We start from the raw sequence: 18,125 nt of genomic DNA on the forward strand, positions 1-18,125 counted from the left end.
CGGGGAGGTGGTGGAAGCAGGTACGATCGCAGCATTTAAGGGGCACCTGGACGAATACATGAATAGGATGGGAATGGAAGGATACGGACTCTGTGAGTACATCTGGTTTTAGTTTAGGCAGGCATCATGATCGGCGCAGGCTTGGTGGAGCTGAAGGGCCTGTTCCTGTGCTGTCATTTGCTCTGTGCACCACATGGGTTTCTCTGACGATCGATGAGAGTTGTCATGGTTGCTATGACTGAGACCAGTTTCATTTGGTCTCAATTTCAATTTCATTTCAGATGTTGGCGTGGGGACGCATTGGGCCAGATGACCCAGTCCTGGGCTGTGGTGAGGCTATGATTTATTTAATAACTGCAGGGTGGCACAGTGGGTTAGCACTGCCGCCTCACAGCACCAGGGACCCGGGTTCAATTCCCGGCTTGGGTCGCTGTCTGTGTAGAGTTTGCACATTCTCCCCCATGTCTGTGTGGGTTTCCTCCGGGCGCTCCGGTTTCCTCCCACACTCTAAAGATGTGCAGGTTAGGTTGATTGGCCATGTTAAATTGACCCTTAATGTCAGGGGGACGAGCAGGGTAAATATGAGGGGTTACGGGAATAGGGCCTGGGTGAGATTGTGGTCTGTGCAGACTCGATGGGCCGAATGGCCTCCTCCTGCACTGTCGGGATTGTATGAACTGAATTTCAATTAGCCTCGCAGTGGGATCTGAATGAAGCAACTGCCAGCTGAGTCAGCACTTCCCCAGGACTACTTTGCCTATGACCCCAGGGAGTGAAAGGATGGGGTTAAAGTCCCACTCCCTGCTGCAGGAAAAGTAGTTCCTGCTAAATGCAGTGCACAGGCTTCCCTGCCCTCTGACACACACTGGGCGAGTGGGTGGGAGCGGATGGAGACAGATTGGTTGCAAAGTGCAGGATGTTGTATTTGCAAAATCCTCAATAGGGGGAGTATTTACACTGAAGGGATGTCCCAAATCCGGACTTTGGAGCATTACAAGGGGATCAAACGCAGTTGAGTGGAGAATATTTAATTTTGCACTCAGCTGTCTTGTTGAATTGTGTTTTTTTGGGGGGGAGGGGGCGTGTAAAAAAAAGTCTTGGTGTGAAATCAGTTGCAGAGAAACAATTAATTCACTGTTGGCACAATGCATTGACAGATTTCAGTGTCACGCCGCCTTGTAAGATCTGGAAGCAAAGTGGGTGTTGCATCTGACAACGACAACAATTTGGAGGCGAGAGGGAGGACAATTTTGGTTGGTTGGTTGGGGGGCAGTCTCCAAACCCCCTCTTCCCCCCCCCAAAAAATGTGCTGGGCCTAAACAACGTTGCTTTCCACTGGCTGACGTTGCAGTGCTGGGGGAGAGGGGGGATGTGGGAGTTTTCCTGATCTCCCCCTCACACACATATATATATATATATACAGGAAGTGGCAGCTCCCTCTGCAGCCCCCACTGCAATCTACAGGCTGGTCAGTTTCAGGCTGCCGGCCGGCGCGTGCGCACTTCCTTTGGAACGTTGCCCTGGGAGTTTGTATCATTTCAAAGCGCCGCCACGTTCCAATTGCCGCTGTAACAATTTGAAATGGTTACAATCGGCTCCCAGCTGTTACTGCACTCGCTGCAGGCAGGAGGGCTTCTTTGACACACAAGTAGGTTCCTGGGCTTCTCTCTCTCTGTGTCTGTCTTGTCTGTCTGGGAAGCAGGGAGGGGGACTGAAACCTGCCCCTCTCCCAGTTCCGCCACTGCTTCATGTGCAGCCGTCACTGGGAAAGGATTGTGGTGCTGCCACCCATCCAGCTCTCCCTCTGTCTTATTACATTACCTCTCCCTCTTAAAGTCCTTGGGGCTGATTGTGAATCTTGCCTTTCTCTCTGGCTGTGGTGTCATAGCTCAGGCACTCTTGCCTCCGAGTTGTGGGTTCTAGCCCCACTCTTGAGAGACTTGAGCATAAAATCCAGACATTTTATGGTATTGGGTTTTTTTCATGATGTGGAGATGCCGGCGTTGGACTGGGGTAAACACAGTAAGAGTTTTAACAACACCAGGTTAAAGTCCATTGTTTTTTTCAAACAGCTTCCGTGTTTGCTAACACAGTCTCTCTCTCTCTCTATCCCTTCACCCCTCCTAGTATCTCCCTTCCAGTCTCGGATTTCCCCCCCCCCCCCCCCCAAAAAAAAACAAAATCAAAAGCTGCAAATGCGAATTGAACAGGCCTTGGGCCTGAGGCAGGAGATAACGGAGGCAATCTGAACCTGTTCAGCTGCACATACACACACACACACATAGCTGGGATTCGTAGACCGAGGATTCAGCTCACACTGTGGGAAATATTAAAGCGACAGAGTGTTCGGAGGCTGAAAGGCCCCACCCCAGTACTAAACTCACTCAGACCTAATCTGGCATCGTCTCCTGCTGTCAGAGGAGGAATAGTTGGCAGATTTAATAGTTGGCCTTCTCGCCTCCAAGCCGTGGAAGTGGAAATCAGCCAGGGTTCCTCCTCCCCTCAACAACAGCTCTGACCAAGGGTCATCCACACTCGAAACGTTGGCTCTATTTCCTTCCCCACAGATGCTGTCAGCGCTCTGAGGTTTTCCAGCATTTTCTGTTTTTGTTTCAGATTCCAGCATCCGCTTTTATTTTTCCCTTCTCCTCCTGGATATCCCTGTTTTTTTTTGAGAAACAGGTTGGGAGGCGGGTTCGTGACTGGAGTCGGAGCCAGGTAAATAGCGTGCAGACGGGAGGTGACAGGTTACCACATTGGGCGCTTGGGTGAGGTTATACAGGAGGGTCGTACGCTCAAGTCTCTGAGGCAGGGGGCAGGACAGGCACTATAAGTGTCAATAGCGTCCATCCAAGTTAGCTGAAGAATTGAGAATTCTGAAGTTTGCAGATGTAACTGCGGGATAAATCACAGAACTTGTTGGACATGACTTAACTTTGAGGGTGGCACGGTGACACAGTGGTTAGCACTGCTGCCTCACAGTGCCAGGGACCTGGGTTCGATACCTGGCTTGCGTCACTGTCTGTGCGGAGTCTGCACGTTCTCCCCGTGTCTGCGTGGGTTTCCTCCGAGTGCTCCGGTTTCCTCCCCCACTCCAAAAGATGTGCAGGTTAAGTTGATTGGCCGTGCTAAAGCACAGGAACAGGCCCTTCGGCCCTCCAAGCCTGCGCCAATCATGATGCCTGCCTAAACTAAAACTGTGTGCACTTACAGAGTCCGTATCCTTCCATTCCCATCCTATTCATGTATCTGTCTAGTTGCCCCTTAAATGCCGCTATTGTACCTGCTCCCACCACCCTCCCGGGCAGCGGGTTCCAGACATTCACCACCCTCTGTGTAAAAAAAAAACTTACCTCGCACATCTCCTCTAAAAACTTTTCCCCACGCACCTTAAACCTATGTCCTCTAGTACTTGACTTTTCTACCCTAAGAAAGAGCATCTGACTATCCACTCTGTCCATGATACTCATAATCTTGTAAACTTCTATCAGGTCGCCCCTCAACCTCTGTTGTTCCAGTGAGAACAAACCAAGTTTCTCCAACTTCTCCTCATAGCTAATACCCTCCAGACCAGGCAACATCCTGGTAAACCTCTTCTGTACCCTCTAAATTGGTCCTTAGTTTCCCTAGATATATATGTTAGGCAGATTAGTGGGGTAAATTAAGTGGGGTAATTAAGAAGGCAAATGGAATTTTGTCCTTCATTGCTAGAGGGATGGAGTTTAAAAACAGTGAGGTTATGTTGCAGCTGTATAAGGTGCTGGTGAGGCCACACCTGGAGTATTGTGTACAGTTTTGGTCTCCTTACTTGGTTTCAGATAAAGCTCGGCACAACATCGTGGGGCGAAGGGCCTGTTCTGTGCTGTACTGTTCTATGTTCTACGTTTACTTGAGAAAGGATATACTGGCACTGGAGGGGGTGCAGAGGAGATTCACTAGGTTGATTCCGGAGTTGAGAGGGTTGGCTTATGAGGAGAGACTGAGTAGACTGGGGCTATACTCATTGGAATTCAGAAGAATGAGGGGAAATCTTACAGAAACATATCAAATTATGAAGGGAATAGATAAGATAGAAGCAGGGAGGTTGTTTCCATTGGCGGGTGAAACTAGAACGAGGGGCATGGCCTCAAAATAAGGGGGAGCAGATTTAGGACTGAGTTGAGGAGGAACGTTTTCACACAAAGGGTTGTGAATCTGTGGAATTCCCTGATTTTGATTTGATTTATTATTGTCACATGTATTAGTATACAATGAAAAGTATTGTTTCTTGCGCGCTATACAGACAAAGCATACAGTTCATAGAGAAGGAAAGGAGTGGGTGCAGAATGTAATGTTACAGTCACAGCTGTGGTGTAGAGGTCCAGTGAAGCAGTTGAGGCTACCTCGTTGAATGTTTTTATGGCAAAGATATAGATTTTTGAACAGTAAAGGAATTAAGGGTTATGGTGAGCAGGCGGGTAAGTAAAGTTTACTTATTAGTCACAAGTAAGGCTTACATTAACACTGCAATGAAGTTACTGCAAAATTCCCCTAGTCGCCACACTCTGGCACCTGTTCGGGTCAATGCGCCTAACCAGCACGTCTTTCAGATTGTGAAAGGAAACCAGAGCACCCAGAGGAAACCCACGCAGACACGGGGAGAAGGTGCAAACTCCGCATGGACGGTGACCCAAGGCCCGGGAATCGAACCCGGGGTCCCTGGCGCTGTGAGGCAGCAGTGCCGACCACTGGGCCACCGTGCCGTGGAGCTGAGTCGACGAAAAGATCAGCCGTGATCTTATTGTGTGGTGGAGCAGGCTCGAGGGGGTCAGATGGCCTACTCCTGCTCCTACTCCTAATTCTTCGGTTAAATGCGTGAGATAAAAGGATAAGCCTGGGTAAGAGTCGGTGCAGGCATGATGGGCCGAAAGGCCTCCTGTACTGTAGGGATTCTATGATACTTTGGACAGCGCTCAGTGAAACACACCACCTCTCCTGGGGTTTTGTTTGTCCTGTCCAGGCGACCACAAACCGGTTCTGTTGCCCACAGTAAGTTAAGAATAATAAAGTTAGGAAATTTACTCTAGCATCAGGGCTGATGCAGTCAGTAATGGCACCCCTAATAAGCCCCTTGTAAATAACTGGCACTGCTGGGGTCAATCGACAAATAGTTTTCAGACACAACCCGCACCCCCCTCCAAAAAAACAGTGATTTAAGTTAATTTATTAGTGTCACAAGTAGACTTACACTGCAATGAAGTTACTGTGAAAATCCCCCAGTCGCCACACTCCGGCGTCTGTTCGGGTTACACTGAGGGAGAATTTAGCACGGCCAATGCACCCTAACCAGCACATCTTTCGGACTGTGGGAGGAAACCGGAGCACCCGGAGGAAACCCACGCAGACACTGGGAGAATGTGCAGCCTCCATACAGACAGTGACCCGAGCCGGGAATTGAAACCAGGCTCCCTCGTGCTATGAGGCAGCGGTGCTAACCACCGTGCCGCCCCGATTATACAAAATGCTCGTGTTAAATACACTGCCAATTTAAATTAGAAACTGGGGAAAAATCTTTGAATATCTTTAAGGCAAAGCTGGATAGATTCCTGATGGGGGGGTGAAAGCTTATTGGGGATTTTGATTTGATTTATTATTGTCACATGTATTCGTATACAGTGAAAAGTATTGTTTCTTGCGCGCTATACAGACAAAGCATACTGTTCATAGAGAAGGAAAGGAGAGAGTGCAGAATGTAGTGTTACAGTCATAGCTAGGGTGTAGAGAAAGATCAACTTAATCTAAGGTAGGTCCATTCAAAAGTCTGACAGCAGCAGGGAAGAAGCTGTTCTTGAGTCGTTTGGTACGTGACCTCAGACTTTTGTATCTTTTTCCCGATGGAAGAAGGTGGAATACAGTATGTTTGGGGTGCGTGGGGTTCTTAATTATGCTGGCTACTTTTCCAAGGCAGCGCGAAGTGTAGACAGAGTCGATGGATGGGAGGCTGGTTTCTGTAATGAATTGGGCTTTGTTCACGACCCTTTGTAGTTTCTTGTGGTCCTGGGCAGAGCAGGAGCCATACCAAGCTGTGATACAACCAGAAAGAATGTTTTCTGTGGTGCAACTGTAAATGTTGGTGCGAGTCGTAGCTGACATGCCAAATTTCCTTAACCTCCTGAGAAAGTAGAGGTGTTGGTGAGCTTTCTTAACTATAGTGTCGGCATGGGGGGGACCAGGACAGGTTGTTGGTGATCTGGACACCTAAAAACTTCAAGCTCTCGACCATTTCTACTTCATCCCCGTTGATGTAGACAGGGGCATGTTCCCCGCTTCCTGAAGTCGACGACAATCTCCTTCATTTTGTTGACATTGGTAGCAACGTGAGATTGGGGTTAAAATTGGGTCAGCCATGATTTTGCTGAATGGCAGAGCGGGCACGAGGGGCTGAGTGGCCTCACTCCTATTCCTATTTCGTGTGCAATCCGAAATGGACTGATCTAACAAAACCTTGGTCCCAACTTGAAACCAGATGTGTTGCAATTTCCCAGTGATTGCAAAACCCGAGTTCTATTTCTGTGTCTGTGTTCTGTCTCTGCCGCCCTCCGTCTGTGAGGACAAAATGTCCAATTGGACTCCGTCGTGTCCTCTTTGGCTTCAGTGAATCATCCCGTAGCTTTGCACTTGGGGTCGTTGGCCTGTGAATCTGGTCAAGAAGAGGAAATTATTTCCACTGTCAGGGGGTGGCCTGGTCAGTAACACAGAGAGGGGGACAGATTTCCACATTGCCAATAATATCCCAGAAGCTTGGGGAGTATTTTTAACTCAGCGAGTTGTTGTGATCTGGAATAGACCGGAAGGGTGGTGGAAGCAGATTCAATGGTGACTTTCAAAAAAGAATTGGATGTCTATTTACGTGGTAGAATATCTGCAGGGCGATGGGAGAGAGAGGAGTGGGATTGATTGGATAGCTTTTACCAAGAGCAAGTACAAATACAATGGGCCAAACAGCCTCTTTCCCGTGTGATTCATGTCCTGTCTCCTTGTACTTTCCAGTAAGTGACAAACAAAGAAGATCGGAGCAGGAGGAGGCCATTCGGCCCTTCGAGCCTGCTCCGCCATTCATCACGATCATGGCTGATCATCCAACTCAATAGCCTAATCCTGCTTTCTCCCCACAAACTTTAACCCCATTCACCCCAAGTGCTGTATCCAGCCGCCTCTTGAATACATTCAATGTTTTGGCATCAACTACTTCCTGTGGTAATGAATTCCACAGGCTCACCACTCTTTGGGTGAAGAAATGTCTCCTCATCTCCGTCCTAAATGGTCTACCCCGAATCCTCAGACTGTGACCCCTGGTTCTGGACTCTCGGGAACAAGTGCGAAGTAGGGACCCCATCCAGGAATCTTGTTTTTCCTTTTGCGAGAGGCAGGCGAAAACTGTGTCCTTGTGAAAGCAAAATGCCGCGGATGCTGGAAATCTGAAATAAAAGCTTGGTGTGTAAAATTAAAGCACATGGGGTTGTGGGGAGTGTGTTGAGATGGATAGAAAACTGGTTGGCAGACAGGAAACAAAGAGTAGGAATAAATGAGTCTTTTGCTGAATGACAGGCAGTGGGGTTCCGCAGGGATCTGTGCTCAGATCCCAACTGTTCACATTATATATTCATGATTTGGAAGAGGGAACTGAATGTATTATCTCCAAATTTGCAGGTGATACAAAGTTGGGTGGGAGGGTGAGCTGTGAGGAGGATGCAGAGATGCTTCAGTGTGATTTGGACAGGCTGAGTGTGTGGGCATCTGCATGGCAGATGCAGTATAATGTGGATAAATGTGAGGTTATCCACTTTGGTAGCAATAATAGGAAGATAGATTATTATTTGAATGGCTGTAAATTGGGAGAGGGGAATGTGCAGCGGGACCTGGGTGTCCTTGTGCACCAGTCGCTGGAGATAAGCACGCAGGTGCAGCAGGCGGTAAAGAAGGCAAATGGCATGTTGGCCTTCGTTGCGAGAGGTTTCGAGTACAGGAGCAGGGATGTGTTGTTGCAATTATACAGGGCCTTGGTGAGGCCACACCGAGGGTATTGTGTGCAGTTTTGGTCTCCTTATCTCAGGAAGGATGTTCTTGCTCTAGAGGGAGTGCAGAGAAGGTTTACCAGACTGATTCCCGGGATGGCGGGACTCGCGTGCAAGGAGAGATTGAGTCGGTTAGGATTGTATTCGCTGGAGTTCAGAAGAATGAGGGGATCTCATGGAAACGGTAGATGCACGAAAGATATTCCCAATGGGGGGGGTGTCCAGAACCAGGGGTCACAGTCTGAGGATTCAGGGTAGATGGTTTGGGACAGAGAGGAGAAATTTCTTCACCCAGAGAGTGGTCAGTGTGGAATTCACTACCACAGATAGGAGTTCAGGGAAAAACATTGTATGTTTTCAATGATGTGGAGTTGCCAGCGTTGGACTGGGGTAGTCACAGTAAGTCGTCTGACAACAGGTTAAAGTCCAACAGGTTTATTTGGTAGCACGAGCTTTTGGAGCACTGCTCCATCACTCGCCTGATGAAGGAGCGACACTCTGAAAGCTCGTGCTACCAAATAAACCTGTTGGACTTTAACCTGGTGTTGTGAGACTTCTTACTGTGTTTTCAATGAGTTCGATATAGCATTTGAGACGAAGGGGATCAAAGGATTTGGGGGAGTGGGATTAGGCTGTTGAGTTGGACGATCAGCCATGATGATGATAAATGGCAGAGTGGGGTCGAAGGGCCAATTGCCTCCTCCTGCTCCTATTTGCTATGTTGCTCTGGTGGTATTTAAGTCCGAGGATTCACGAGGTTACGTGATGGGGTAAAATATTGAAAAATATTCAGCAGGCCATTACAAAATGAAATGTAGACAACTGCATTGAAAACTGTGGCACTAATGTGTGGTTGTGTTTTTTTTCCCCTGGGGGGTGATGGGGTACAGCTCCCTGAGTGAGGGACATGGATAGACCACCCTCTCCTGTTAATGACACCAGCGACCAACGGCAGAACACCAGTGGGACTCTGGACGCTGACCTTGGGACGGGGCCACCGAAATCGTTACCGCCGGCGACGGGCACCCAGGGGCCATCATGGCCGCCGGCGCTCCCCCTGCCTGTTTCCTGGGTGAGAAATGTCCAGCCGTTTGCCAGCGCAGTCTGCCAGGAGGCCAGCGGGCAAGAGACTGGCGAAGCTGCCAGCCGCGAGGACGGGAAGCAGAGCGGAGGGTTCCGCGGCACGCAGCAAGCGGCTTCCAACGCCGGGGCCTTCCATTCCGAACAGCCGCAGCAACCACCCTGCCCCGAGACCACTCAGCCCCACCAGGTGAGTGCAGCCCGATTCCACAGAGTTGTCGGATTTGCTGGAGGCAGGATTCGGCTTGGCGGGAGCTGAGTCCTGGGCACGAGGGCAATTGGGCAAATCTTTCACACGGAGGGTGGTGAGTGTCTGGAACGAGCTGCCAGAGGTAGCAGTAGAGGTGGGTATAATTTTGTTACAAAAGCATTTAGACAGTTACATGGGTAAGATGGGTATGGAGGGATATGGGCCAGACATGGGCAATTAGGACTAGCTTAGGGGTTTAAAAAAAAAGGGCGGCATGGACAAGTTGGACCGAAGGGCCTGTTTCCATGCTGTAAACCTCTATGACTCAATGAGTCACCAGGCCGCCCTGCCAGCCAGGAGTAGTTCGGAGCCGGGGGCAGGGGGGGCTGGACGGAGGGAGGAATCACTATCTCCCTCACCATGCTGGTTCGAGGGCACGTGAGGAGATGCCACCCAACCAGTTGGATACAAAGGAAAGGTAATCCCTCTTGTACCAGTGTGTCCCGTTCCTAGAATTATCATAGAATCCCCGCAGTGCAGAAGGAGGCCATTCAGCCCATTGCGCCTGAACCGACCACAATCCCACCCAGGCCCTATCCATGCATTTACCCTAGCTAGTCCTCCTGACACTAAAGGGCAATTTAGCATGGCCAATCCACCCAACCAGCACGTCTTTCAGACTGTGACTGGAGACCTCAGAGGAAACCCACGCAGACACGGGGAGAACGTGCAGACTCCGCACAGACAGTGATCCAAGCCGGGAATCGAACCCGGGTCCCTGGCGCTATGAGGCAGCTGTGCTGCCCCATGTCCTCTCCCCCCTGGCCCGCAGAGTGAGTGTGTCTGTTCAGTGTGTTCACCTCGGAGCTGTTTTCCAGTGTGAATCTGCATCCTCTCTCTCTGTTGAATGGAGAGTGACGAGCCTCAATACTTCCAGCCACAAAAACCGGAAATGCTGGACATGCTTCAGCCCTGACCAAGGATCATCCAGACTCAAAACGTTGGCTCTATTCTCTCTCCACAGATGCTGTCAGACCTGCTGAGATTTTCCAGCATTTTCTGTTTTTGTTTTAGATTCCAGAATCCACAGTAGTTTGCTTTTATCTTGGTTCTTCCAGGCTGGACAGGCTCTGGTTTTATCAGCTGCGGGTGAGACTCGGACTGCGGGGGTTCAAGGGTGGTATCGCAGCCGAGGCACTTCCCTTCTCTGTGACACTGATCGCCGAGTGAAACATCAAACTATCGCTGAGGTTGAACACTCTCGGGTTTGGGCTCAAGTATAGCGCCAGCTCCCTTGAGTCGGGAGTTGGCACTGCTGCTTCACAGCACCAGGGACAAGGGTTCGATTCCAGGCTTGGGTCACTGTCTGTGCGGAGTTTGCATGTTCGTAGAAATCATAGAAACCCTACAGTGCAGAAGGAGGCCATTCGGCCCATCGAGTCTGCACCGACCACAATCCCACCCAGGCCCTACCCCCACATATTTTACCCGCTAATCCCTCTAACCTACACATCCCAGGACTCTAAGGGGCAATTTTTTAACCTGGCCAATCAACCTAACCCGCACATCTTTGGACTGTGGGAGGAAACCGGAGCACCCGGAGGAAACCCACGCAGACACGAGGAGAATGTGCAAACTCCACACAGACAGTGACCCGAGCCGGGAATCGAACCCGGGACCCTGGAGCTGTGAAGCAGCAGTGCTAACCACTGTGCTACCGTGCCGCCCATGTCTGCGTGGGTTTCCTCTGGGTGCTCCGGTTTCCTCCCACACTCCAAAGATGTGCGGGTTAGGTGGATTGACCATGCTGAATTACCCCTTAGTGTCCAAAGATGTGCAGGTTAGGTGGATTGGCTGTGTTAAATGCACGGGCTGATGGGGATAGGGCAAAGGGTAGACCTGGTTGGTGCAGGCTCGATGGGCCAAATGGCTGTGGAAGTCTTGCTGTGATGTCTCCTGTAATTTGTTGCTTTTCAACACGTATTGTCCCAGTAATTGTAAACGTCTCCGACTGGATTAACTGGAGGCCTGCATGCGAGGGCCAGTGCACTGAGGACATGAGAAGCAAACATTGCAAGGGACTGGTCAAGGATAAACCCAATCATGATGGAGGCAACAGCCTAGGTATCTTCACTGGATCTGTATTGTCACATTAGGCTTGTTCTCTCATCGTTCTGTGTGTGTTGTGTGATTTCAAGAAGAAGTTAGACATAGCTCTTGGGGCTAAAGGGATCGAGGAATATGGAGGGAAGGGTGGGGCGGGGGGATCAGGATATTGAATTCAATGATCAGCCGTGATCAATAGGAATGGCGGAGCAGGTTCGAAGGGCCGAATGGCCTCCTCCTGCCTCTGGTTTCTGTGTGTGAAGGTTCTGTACATGTGCAATCTCTGACACAGCCAATGCTTTGTACAAATCTTTCAGGACCTGCCAGGAACACTGGGTTCTGGAGAAGGCCAGTACGAACCAAGCCACCATGGTGAAGAAGTGGAGGTGAAAGCTGTGCACAACCCGTACCAGGCAGTGCAGCCTCATTGGTTCTACTGCAAGGAGGAGGACTGCAAACCCATGTGGATTCCTTTCAGTAAAATGGACTCGGACACGCTGGAGAGCAAGCGCTGCTCTGGTAAGAAGCCGTCTTCCGGCAAGCACTCTCCCTTCCAAAGCCCCTGCCCCGGTGGGAGAATGCTGCTGAAATTCGGAGAGAATGATAGTCATTCGGACCAGGGGATGGGGAAAAGTCTTGGGGTAGAAGCGAATCCTCGCCCAACCGGGAGTGAAATTCACACTCCCCCCTATTGTGGAGTAAGTTGTATTGGCGTTTGTTGGGTCCATTCATTCGTTTGAAGGGACAGCACGGGTACGAGTTTTAGAATGGTTTTCATTTATTAAAAAGAACTCAATGAACTTGACAGAAGCACAAACTTGGAGATTGGTTTCTAATCTAAGAACTGAACTGGACTTGAACTGAACATTCGAAAACCAAAATATATTTCAATCCTTATCTCGTTATTAGATGTGTTTTTCACATGCTATCTCCATCTAGAAAAACAACCCTTGCAGTTGCTGTTGTTTGCCTCCATTGTGTACCCTTCAGAATGCAGTCAGTTTCTCGCTATCCCACCATGCCCTCCCATTCCACAGTCAAGTTAGCGACAATTGTCCAGCTCAGCAGAGTTGGGTAACCCCTACAGTTTAGCATTTAAATATAACTGTGCATCAGCAGATAGATCTTAAAATTAAGTCTTTGCACAGATTGAGGCAAACAGGGCTATACATCCACAGGATCCCTCGGCGTTGAAGTTTGTATCCAACCATGGAAGGAGATTTTGGGACAAATATTGAAGGACTATGGAAAGGGAGGAAGGAAAGATGTGGAGAAGGAATTCCAGAGCTTGGGGGCCCAGGCAGCTGAAGGTCTGTTCACCAACAGTGGTGCAGTTAGTGTGGAGGATGCGTGCGAGCCAGGGGTAGTCTCGGCTTCTTCAGGGAGTCAGTGATCCCCCTTCCTTCAGGGCAGAGCAAGACCGAGCTCAGGAACTCGTATCTCCCTCTCTGTGCATGGTGGGATGGCACGGTGGCACAGTGGGTTAGCACTGCTGCCTCACAGCGCCAGGGACCCAGGTTCGATTCCCGGCTTGGGTCACTGTCTGTGTACATTCTCCCCGTGTCTGCTTGGGTTTCCTCCGGGTGCTCCGGTTTCCTCCTACACTCCAAAGATGTGCTGGTTAGGTGGATTGGCCAGGCTTTAAATTGCCCCTTAGTATCAGGGGGACTAGCTAGGGTAAACTGTATGGGGCGAGGGCCTGGGTGGGATTGTGGCCGGTGCAGATTCAATGGGCTGAATGGCCGCCTCCTGCACTGTCGGGATTCTGTGACTCTACGTTTCTATGCTGAATTGAGGGCGGTCTGGAGCAGGTTTCACACTCGGCAGGTGAAGAGTCTGAAGGTTGGACGAGACAGTGAAAACTGACGGAGGAAAGTGGGGATGGGGGAGCTTCACGGGGGAGTGGGGAAGGCTGACTGGAAACAGGACTCTCCGGTTGTTAGTTTGCGGATTTGTAGCACCGGCAAATGTGTCTGCAGATTACAAACTGGTTCCGTCAGAGCCAGGCCCGCCATGTGAATTTATTTTTCTGTTGTGACGGAAAGGAGAGTGATTGATGCCAGCAGCTCGGTGAAATGTCTCCTCTCTCGGTCATGTTCTATTTCAGAAGCGTTGGAGTCGGAGAATGTGGCAGTGCCGACAGACGGGGGACGGTACGATGTATTCCTGTCCAGGCGCACGAGGCAGGCTGTATACTGGCAGGAGGCACCCACGCAAGTGAGGCGATGTACCTGGTTTTCCAAGAGTGAGAAGGACAACAGATATAACCCCTACACGGAGGAGCTGAGTGAGCTGATAGAGGTACGGTGCCCCCCCCCCCCCCCCCCCCCCCCCCCCCCCCGACGGAAATCTCACCACAACTCACCAGGCTGGCCAGTACTTGCTGCAACCTGGGGGCTGGGTGTCCCTCTGCTGTCCATCCCTGTCTCACTCTTGTTTGGTTTGGTCTTGTCGCTGTTAGATCGACAGAATCCAGGCCAATGTTTTATCCCTTAGCACCCAGGAATCAAAGCTACACATTGCCCCAGGCTGGATGTAAGGAGCTCACACAGAGGCCTTCAGAACTTTCCAGAACTTGACACAGCCCTCAGAATGTTCCAGAGCTTGACCTGCCCCTCAGAACCTTCCGGAGCTGAGACACGTGCCTCAGAACTTTCCAGAGCTTGGCGTGTTCCTCGGAACTTTGCAGGGCTTGGACATTTCCCTCAGAACCTTCCAGAACCTGGACATGTCTCTCATTCATCCTGAACGGATCATGCTGCAGTGAATCAGCTGACGTGATGGGCTGAATGGCTTCTCTCTGCATCGCTATGACGCCCGTGCCTCCCTTCGGGCCTCTGGGCCTTTCTGTGATTGAATCCACTGCCTGTGGCTGTGAGGCAGGTTCCCCCCAAGCACCAGTCCCACAGCATTGAGATGTGTGTGTGGCTCGGAAGCAGATACCAGATTCCCCATAATGATGCAAACTGCCAAAGCGAGGAATTACTGCGGCACCTGGCATTCGGCCGCAGAATGGCACTGTGGGGGCGCGGGGGGCCTGTCTGGGGGAGCGCGGGTCCTGAGGCACACTGAGGGAGATTGGGACCTGGGGGACAAAGCGGGGCCTGGCTGGTTCTGGTTCTACACACCGAGGGAGTTGGGTGGGGTGGAGGGGGGGGAGATGCTGGGGGTGGGAGGGGGGCACTGAAGGAGCTGGGGGAGACTGAAGGGGAGGTGGCACACACTGAGCGAAAGTGGGGCATGGCTGAGGGAGCACGGGGGGAGCTGGTGGGGGGGTGGGTGGGGGAGCTGGGGCAGACTAAGGGAGAGTAGGGTCTGGGATACACTGAGGGAGTGGGGGATGCTGGGGGTTGGGTGGGGAGCTGGGGCACACGGAGGAAAATCGGGGCATGGCTGAGGGAGAGCGGGTCCTGGCTGGTTCTGGTTCTGCACGCTGCCAGTGGTAACGGGGGGCATCTTGAGGTTGCCCCTCAATGCCCCAAACAGAATAATTTGTCCCCTGGTGCCAGTCTCGCTCTGGATTAGTGAAGAATGTGAAACCGGCATTTGTCCACTCTGAAGACTCGGTTTGTAACTGTGTGACTCTGTTTGAGAGATAAATAAAAACTCTGCTCTCCCGACACAGAGAGCGTACAAGGAAGCAGTGGCCACAAACGAATGGAACAGGAAGGTGGAATTTCCCAATGGAGAAGTCATTATCTTACACAATCCAAAGGTGAGGGAAAGTTGCAGCATCAGTGGATCGGAACAGACACGATTCCCCCCTTTGTGTTGTGTTGGGGTTGTTATGGAGCAGGTTTGAATTGTTATTGTGGACCCTGTCCATTCACAGCTGTGTGTGCGCGTGTGTGTGTGGTGTCTGTGTGTGTGTCTGTGTGTGTGTCTGTGTGTGTGTCTGTGTTGTAGACAGCAGCAAAGTGACCTATAAAGCGGACTCTGTCCACACTGACAACAGCTCAGTGAGATAGTGATGATGCTGCAGGGTGGGAGACTCTTCACTCTGATATATATCTGAGGGTTTTGCAATAGAGAGTGCCTGTTTATTCCAGCATCAAGTGCATGTCTGTCTGCATGTGTCTGTCTGCGTGTGTGTGTCTGCGTGTGCCTGTCTGCCTGCGTGTGTCTCTGTGTGGTGTGTCCCACTCAGTGTAACAGAATGATGTGTGTCTGCTGTTTGACACGGTGTTGTTGGCCTGTGTCAGTCCTGACGTGTTTACCTGTCAGGAATACCGGCTGGAAGACCTAACCTCGTTCTTTACCTCTGTTTAACTTCTCGAATCCTCTGCCAGTGTGGGGGGGGGGGGGGGGGGGGGGGGGGGGGGGGGGGGTTTGAGGAGGTCACAGGTGAGGAGTGGGGGGCTTGTGCGAAGGAAGTGGGGGAGTGGGTGGAAGGGAGTGAGGAGATTTGCGAGAGGTGAGTGGGGGTGAATGTTGGGGGGGGGGGGGTGCAGGAGGGGTGTGGGGGTGAATGGGTGGGATGAGGAGATTGCGGGAGGGGAGTGGGGTTGGGGAGATTGCGGGAGGGGAGTGGGGGTGAGTGTACAGGGGTGGGGAGAGATTGTGGGGAGGGGTGTGGTGGGGGGAGGGGAGTGGAGGTGTGGGGGGGTGATGGTGGGGAGGATGGCGGGAGAGTGGGTAGGGATTTGCAGGAGGGGAGTGGGGGTGAGTGTGCAGGGGGTGGGGGGGGGATTGCGGGAGGGGAGTGGGGATGAGTGTGTGGGGAGTGGGGGTGTGTGTGCGGGGGGTGGGGGTGTGTGTGCGGGGGGTGGGGGTGAGTGTGCGGGGGTGAGTGTGCGGGGGGTGGGGGTGAGTGTGCGGGGGGTGGGGGTGAGTGTGCGGGGGGTGGGGGTGAGTGTGCGGGGGGTGGGGGTGAGTGTGCGGGGGGTGGGGGTGAGTGTGCGGGGGTGGGGGGTGAGTGTGCGGGGGGGTGGGGGTGAGTGTTGCGGGGGGTGGGGGTGAGTGTGCGGGGGGTGGGGGTGAGTGTGCGGGGGGTGGGGGTGAGTGTGCGGGGGGTGGGGGTGAGTGTGCGGGGGTGGGGGTGAGTGTGCGGGGGGTGGGGGTGAGTGTGCGGGGAGTGGGGGAGAGTGTGCGGGGAGTGAGGGTGATTGTGCGGGGGGTGGGGGAGAGTGTACGGGGGGTGGGGGTGAGTGTGTGGGGGAGTGAGGGTGAGTGCGCGGGGGGTGAGGGTGAGTGCGCGGGCGGTGAGGGTGTGCGCGGGGGGTGAGGGTGAGTGCGCGGGGGGTGAGGGTGAGTGCGTGGGGGGTGAGGGTGAGTGCGCGGGGGGTGGGGGTGAGTGCGCGGGGGGTGAGGGTGAGTGCGCGGGGAGTGAGGGTGAGTGCGCGGGGAGTGAGGGTGAGTGCGCGGGGAGTGAGGGTGAGTGCGCGGGGAGTGGGGGTGAGTGCGCGGGGAGTGGCGGTGAGTGCGCGGGGGGTGGGGGTGAGTGCGCGGGGGGTGGGGGTGAGTGCGCGGGGGGTGGGGGGTGAGTTGCGCGGGGGGGTGGGGGTGAAGTGCGCGGGGGGGTGGGGGTGAGTGCGCGGGGGGGTGGGGGCCAAGTGCGGGGGGGCGGGGGCGAGTGCGCGGGGGGGTGGGGGCGAGTGCGCGGGGGGTGGGGGCGAGTGCGCGGGGGGGTGGGGGCGAGTGCGCGGGGGGGTGGGGGCGAGTGCGCGGGGGGTGGGGGCGAGTGCGCGGGGGGTGGGGGCGAGTGCGCGGGGGGGTGGGGGCGAGTGCGCGGGGCGCGGGGGCGAGTGCGCGGGGGGGCGGGGGCGAGTGCGCGGGGGGCGGGGGCGAGTGCGCGGGGGGGCGGGGGCGAGTGCGCGGGGGGCGGGGGCGAGTGCGCGGGGGGGCGGGGGCGAGTGCGCGGGGGGGCGGGGGCCAAGTGCGCGGGGGGGCGGGGGCGAGTGCGCGGGGGGGCGGGGGCCAAGTGCGCGGGGGGGCGGGGGCCAAGTGCACGGGGGGGTGGGGCGAGTGCGCGGGGGGGTGGGGGCGAGTGCGCGGGGGGCGGGGGCGAGTGCGCGGGGGGTGGGGGCGAGTGCGCGGGGGGTGGGGGCGAGTGCGCGGGGGGGTGGGGGCGAGTGCGCGGGTGTGGGGGCGAGTGCGCGGGGGGTGGGGGCGAGTGCGCGGGGGGTGGGGGCGAGTGCGCGGGTGTGGGGGCGAGTGCGCGGGGGGGTGGGGGCGAGTGCGCGGGTGTGGGGCGAGTGCGCGGGGGGTGGGGGCGAGTGCGCGGGGGGGCGGGGCGAGTGCGCGGGTGTGGGGGCGAGTGCGCGGGGGGGCGGGGGCGAGTGCGCGGGGGGGTGGGGGCGAGTGCGCGGGGTGTGGGGGCGAGTGCGCGGGGGGGCGGGGGCGAGTGCGCGGGGGGGGCGGGGGCGAGTGCGCGGGGGGGCGGGGGCGAGTGCGCGGGGGGTGGGGGCGAGTGCGCGGGTGTGGGGGCGAGTGCGCGGGGGGGCGGGGGCGAGTGCGCGGGGGGTGGGGGCGAGTGCGCGGGGGGTGGGGGCGAGTGCGCGGGGGGGTGGGGGCGAGTGCGCGGGGGGTGGGGGCGAGTGCGCGGGGGGTGGGGGCGAGTGCGCGGGGGGGTGGGGGCGAGTGCGCGGGGGGGTGGGGGCGAGTGCGCGGGGGGTGGGGGCGAGTGCGCGGGGGGGGTGGGGGCGAGTGCGCGGGTGTGGGGGCGAGTGCGCGGGTGTGGGGGCGAGTGCGCGGGG

At 54.6% G+C, this 18,125-nt stretch overlaps 1 protein-coding gene across 1 annotated transcript in view; it reads left to right on the forward strand.

Annotated features, from left to right (window-relative positions):
- The first annotated feature begins 1,509 nt into the window (after positions 1-1,509).
- LOC144509724 (uncharacterized) overlaps positions 1,510-18,125 on the forward strand; it is a 21,519-nt gene continuing 4,903 nt past the window's right edge. Inside the window, exons 1-5 of the mRNA XM_078238504.1 lie at positions 1,510-1,648; positions 8,945-9,324; positions 11,748-11,949; positions 13,538-13,731; positions 15,056-15,145. Coding sequence (XP_078094630.1) covers positions 8,962-9,324; positions 11,748-11,949; positions 13,538-13,731; positions 15,056-15,145 — 849 coding nt within the window. The 5' untranslated portion in view covers positions 1,510-1,648; positions 8,945-8,961. The remainder of the gene's footprint in view (positions 1,649-8,944; positions 9,325-11,747; positions 11,950-13,537; positions 13,732-15,055; positions 15,146-18,125) is intronic.

The sequence above is a fragment of the Mustelus asterias genome, chromosome 22 (assembly GCF_964213995.1).
Source record: "Mustelus asterias chromosome 22, sMusAst1.hap1.1, whole genome shotgun sequence".
Lineage (NCBI taxonomy): Eukaryota > Metazoa > Chordata > Chondrichthyes > Carcharhiniformes > Triakidae > Mustelus > Mustelus asterias.